General features: G+C 40.2%; 1 protein-coding gene across 1 annotated transcript; it reads left to right on the top strand.

Annotated features, from left to right (window-relative positions):
- The first annotated feature begins 1692 nt into the window (after positions 1-1692).
- LOC132655322 (large ribosomal subunit protein eL15-like) lies at positions 1693-2409 on the top strand. The gene has a single exon (XM_060388300.1). It carries the CDS (start codon positions 1726-1728, stop codon positions 2338-2340), a length of 615 nt encoding a protein of 204 aa, XP_060244283.1. The 5' UTR covers positions 1693-1725; the 3' UTR covers positions 2341-2409.
- Positions 2410-4969: the final 2560 nt, after the last annotated feature.

The raw sequence follows: 4969 nt of genomic DNA, 5'->3' as shown, positions 1-4969 counted from the left end.
GTTCTACTTGATAATATGAATTTATGGTATCTAAAGATTTTATTTTTATAAGAACTGCAGAGAAAACCCAGCTTGTACATCACAAATTTACTCCATGTTTCTTACAATCAGGAGCCCTCTGAGAGAGGTTCGTTTTATCACACTTCCTTCACCCCTACAACTGTTCTACTTTTTCTAGCTGTATATTTTTGTGGCTACACATGAACAGATACCACAGAGCTGGAGCACAAAGGGCTCATCACCATCTCACACCCAGTCACTTGCTACTGCTTGATCTGTGTCGTATGTGCGCACAGTTCTACTGTAGCTGGCTGGAGAAAACAATGCTACTTAGAAGCTATAGCTAAACTGGAATTTAAGTTTTGAAACCTATGAAAATAATATCTAAAGATAAATCTTAAAATGTAGACAGATCTAACTTTTCTACAGTAATATTTAGGGAACAAGAATTACTAGATAAAAGTAAGAACTATACTATATCATCATTATGTAGTTATAAAGTTCAGATAAATGAAATTTAAGAATGTAGTTAATAAAATAAAACAGAACTATCATGTATTTGGTAAATCTAAAAACCATACTTTGCCAAGAAATTCATACCAAGAAATTCACTTTGAAATTGAACAAAACACCAGAAAAATACTGAATACTTATTTGTCTGATACTTTTAAGATTTCCAAGTGAATTTCTCCCTCCCGACCTTTGTTGTTGCTGTTTTGCAGAAATGATACATAGGGTATAAATGAAATCTAGACTATGACAAAATGGAAGATAGTAGATATTTATATCCTTGTCTTAGAATGGAATCCAGAAAAATCCTCATGTAAAAGTCAAGTATTTTCTGACAAGAGTATTGTAATGATTGATATTATAGCCCTAGGTGTAAACATTATTCTGGGTGTTCACTGCTTCTTAGTGGAATTAGCCTCTAAGAGCCTAGGCTGAGTCTCGCGGACAGTGCTGCTTAAGTAGGTGCGCTTCATTCAGTCTTCAAGATGCCGCGAGAACAAAGCCAGAGCTCGAGGGGACTTCTCCAGACTGCTTGAGCTGGGTAGGCTGGGATGGTGGTCCTTTCCCACCTCTGGACTCAAGGGAAACATGGGTGATAGCACTGGATCTTGGACTAGAATTTATACCAACTTTCTTGGTCACTGCTTTAACTAAAATTACACTTTGGCATGCCTCGGTTTACAGTTTGTTGACTGCAGGTATTGGAAATCCTCAGCCTAAAAATCACATAGGCCAATTTCTGCTATCTAAAATAAATTGACAATAAATCTCTGCTATCTAAAATAGATTGACAATGTAGATAGTTAGAAACTCTGTTTGCTCAGTTTCTCAGAAAAGAACTGACTATAGTGGACTTTGGAACCAGGAACAAAATGCTACATTCATAAATCCTTCAATATGGAAGAGGGGCTTTAGATTTTAATAATGGAAAGCAAGAGAATACTAAGGTACATGTGAGAAGTGGATATAAAAGTTGCTTCTGCTTAAATCACAGAATAAAATGGCAAGTACATTATTCAAAACAGGAGGAAGGACCATCCCTACCACAAATGGCAAAGAATTCAGGGTATTTTAGCAATAAATTAGGATATTTAGCTGAGACCGATTCTAAGTAGTACTAAGAAACTATCTTAGCTCCTCCCGAATACTTATAATAAAATGTGACCATTAAGAAGAGGACTGAGTCCTCTGGCGGCAGCCATCAGGTGAGCCAGGATGGGTGCATACAAATACATCCAGGAGCTATGGAGGAAGAAGCAGTCGGACGTGATGCGCTTTCTCCTGAGGGTCCGCTGCTGGCAGTACCGCCAGCTGTCTGCGCTGCACAGGGCTCCCCGCCCTACTCGGCCTGATAAGGCGCGAAGGCTGGGATACAAAGCCAAGCAAGGTTATGTTATTTACAGGATTCGTGTCCGCCGTGGTGGCCGCAAACGCCCAGTTCCTAAGGGTGCAACTTATGGCAAGCCTGTCCACCATGGTGTTAACCAGCTAAAATTTGCCCGAAGCCTTCAATCTGTTGCTGAGGAGAGAGCTGGACGCCACTGTGGGGCTTTGAGAGTCCTGAATTCTTACTGGGTTGGTGAAGATTCCACATACAAATTTTTTGAGGTTATCCTCATTGATCCATTCCATAAAGCTATCAGAAGAAATCCTGACACCCAGTGGATCACCAAACCAGTCCACAAACACAGAGAGATGCGTGGGCTGACATCTGCTGGCCGCAAGAGCCGTGGCCTTGGAAAGGGCCACAAGTTCCACCACACTATTGGTGGCTCTCGCTGTGCAGCCTGGAGAAGGCGCAACACTCTCCAGCTCCACCGTTACCGCTAATACACGTAATGTTTGTAAAATTCATACCCAATAAACAATTTAGGACAGTCAAAAAAAAAAAAAAAAGAAGAGGACTGAAGGAATTCCTAAGTCCAAAGGGCCCAAACATGAAGATTTGATGACTTCTCAGCTTATCCAATAGTGAAAATAGTATGAAAACTTACTCAGAAGAGAACATTTAGAATGTAGCTAAACATTTCACAAAGATAATGAGAACAAGACAAATGGATTTCAACAGCCAGGGAAACCAGAAATGGCCATGAGGTTACACTATCAGGTTTAACTAAAGAGGGCAGAACACATGAAATGTAAACAAACAAAAACTGTCCAGTGGCTTTAATTAACAGTCTAGTATGACAGAACTATTTGAAAATATGTCTTTTTCAAAAAAGAAAGAAAGAAAGAAAGAAAGAAAAAGAAAAGAGAGAGATGGAAAGAAAGAAATCAGGGAGAAATGAACCTCAGAGATCATCAGGGCCACCAGATTGGCTTCAACAGACCAAGCAGTCTCTAGACAGTGTTTGAGATTCACAAACACTACAGATCTATGAGGTAGGGGCTACCAAGAGCTTCCCCAACCTCCTACCCAGGAGAGATAACGGAATCCAGTTCCTTCCCTGTGGTGATGGTACTTTGAGAACTATGGAGCCTTTCTCAGCTTTTAATGAGTTTAACTCTGGGAGCTAAGGTACTACCCCTGGCCAATGGCTTTTGAATTCAGTGTCTTATACTTAAAAAGTAAGTGGAAACAGGCAAGTGGTAAAACAGAGTAACAAATTAGTTACGGAAAGTGAGAAATCCACTTCCAGAAAGTGGAAGAGCTTCCAGGAAGAATACTGTCACACTGGCCTGCCCTCCCATCTTATGGCAGTAACTGGATGGAGAACAGGATTCTCTTTGTTAGGGCTGCTTATTTTTTTTATCATATTGCAGGCCAAGCCAGCAAGGAGGTCACATGTTCTGTGTGTTGTTTTTCTCCTCAGCCAGGCAGGTGATCCAGCTGGGAGAACAGTCACATTTGACTAGCTCATGAGCTATCACAGGCCTTTCCTTTCTAGTGGGAACTCCTGCCTCATCCAGTGGTTCAGCAACCCACATCTGCTGCTTCTGTCAATCCATGAAGCAGGCATCTAACCAACAAGAATTATTCTAAGATCATTTTAGGCTTGCTTGTGACCAATTCTTCTCCCCTCTTTCTGTCCATCTTATTTTTGTCTTCCCACTGTGTTCTGGAAGCATATAACTTCTCTGGTTACAAATGTTCAGAACCACAGAGTTACTGTCGTGTCGAGATAAAATATACCTCAAATTTCATCCCTGTCTGATTTACATGTTTAGATAAACTTCGGGCTCTGGCATTCATGCTGAAAGGAGGTGAGACTTTGGGAACTGGGAAAGAATAATACACTTTTCAAGAATAAAGGTCATACATTTTGAAAAGATAGGCAAAATGTTATGGATCGGATACATTCTAGAAGAATCAAGTGAAGCAGAGGAAGACTTCTGAGAAAGAAGTCTATTAGAAAAGCCAAATATGAGTTAATTAGATCCACTTTTATGTAACATAAGGTCAACATGCTGAGAAATGCATTTCTGCCTTGGTTGGGGGAGAGGGCATTTAGACAGGAAAACAAAGGATCATTCAGTACTTAGAGGCAAGTGTTGGCCTTTTGCCCCTTTCCCTAATACACTTAACAAAAGTGTGATGTCACACAGAGCTTACTGAGCTGAATAATTGTAGGATGTCATGGTGCCCTTAGCATTTGAATTCACACTCCTACTCAGTGGGTGGCTTTTTTCAGAACAAAGATTTACTTTACATAGTTGCTACAAAGCAGAGTGAGATTTGAGAAAAAGAATACATGACAGTTGAAGAGAGTGCCTACGCACAAAAGTTAATAATATGGTGACTTACAGATGACGTGTACACAGTGGCTAGGCTGGTCAGAATATAAGCCATATTTAATCCTCAAGGAACAATGATCTACTTATGGGTTTTTAAGAATCACAAACCTAATGTGTGACCTTATGAACATGGGCTGATCCGTTTAGTGCCTGTAGACTAAAGGAAATAATAAACACCTAGAAAGTTATGACTAAAGGAGCTTCAACTGAGGAAAGGAGGAAGGTTAGTCTGCTATTGCTTGGTTTTGGTTTATTGTTGTTTGTTTGAAATAATTTTGTTCAATTACTTTCTGACCAGAAGAAAAGAAGTCAGGTCAACTGTGTGAGGTTTTTGCAGGCACTTTATATGCTGTGACATAGCTGGATTTTTATATGCCAGTTACAAACTGTCTTAGAGGTCACAACAGTTCATGATAGCTAGAAAATGTAGTGTGACAAAACTCTCTCTGGAAAGACACAACACATGCATCTATTCACTCCAGATAAGAAGCCCACAACATACCAAAGTTTGAATACTACCAAAGTCTAGCTTGGTGAACTAATAATTTTTATTAGGGTTGCTTACAGGAGCAGAAATTACTGAGAGAGCTGCATCATCGAAGCCATTTCCAGCATGGCAACAGCTCACAAAAGGAAAACCTGGTGCATAGTGCACAGCCGTTAGCCAACTCAACAACTTGGAGAATGTCCAATAACGTTGGTCCAAACCTCTTCCAGGCAGATC

The sequence above is a fragment of the Meriones unguiculatus genome, chromosome 7 (assembly GCF_030254825.1).
Source record: "Meriones unguiculatus strain TT.TT164.6M chromosome 7, Bangor_MerUng_6.1, whole genome shotgun sequence".
Taxonomy (NCBI): domain Eukaryota; kingdom Metazoa; phylum Chordata; class Mammalia; order Rodentia; family Muridae; genus Meriones; species Meriones unguiculatus.
The sequence above is the reverse complement of the archived record's forward strand: the minus strand, read 5'-3'. Positions and strand labels throughout refer to the sequence as shown.

Coding starts and splice junctions, on each gene's coding strand:
- LOC132655322 (XM_060388300.1), top strand. CDS start 1,726: ATGGGTGCATACAAATACATCCAGGAGCTATGGAGGAAGAAGCAGTCG.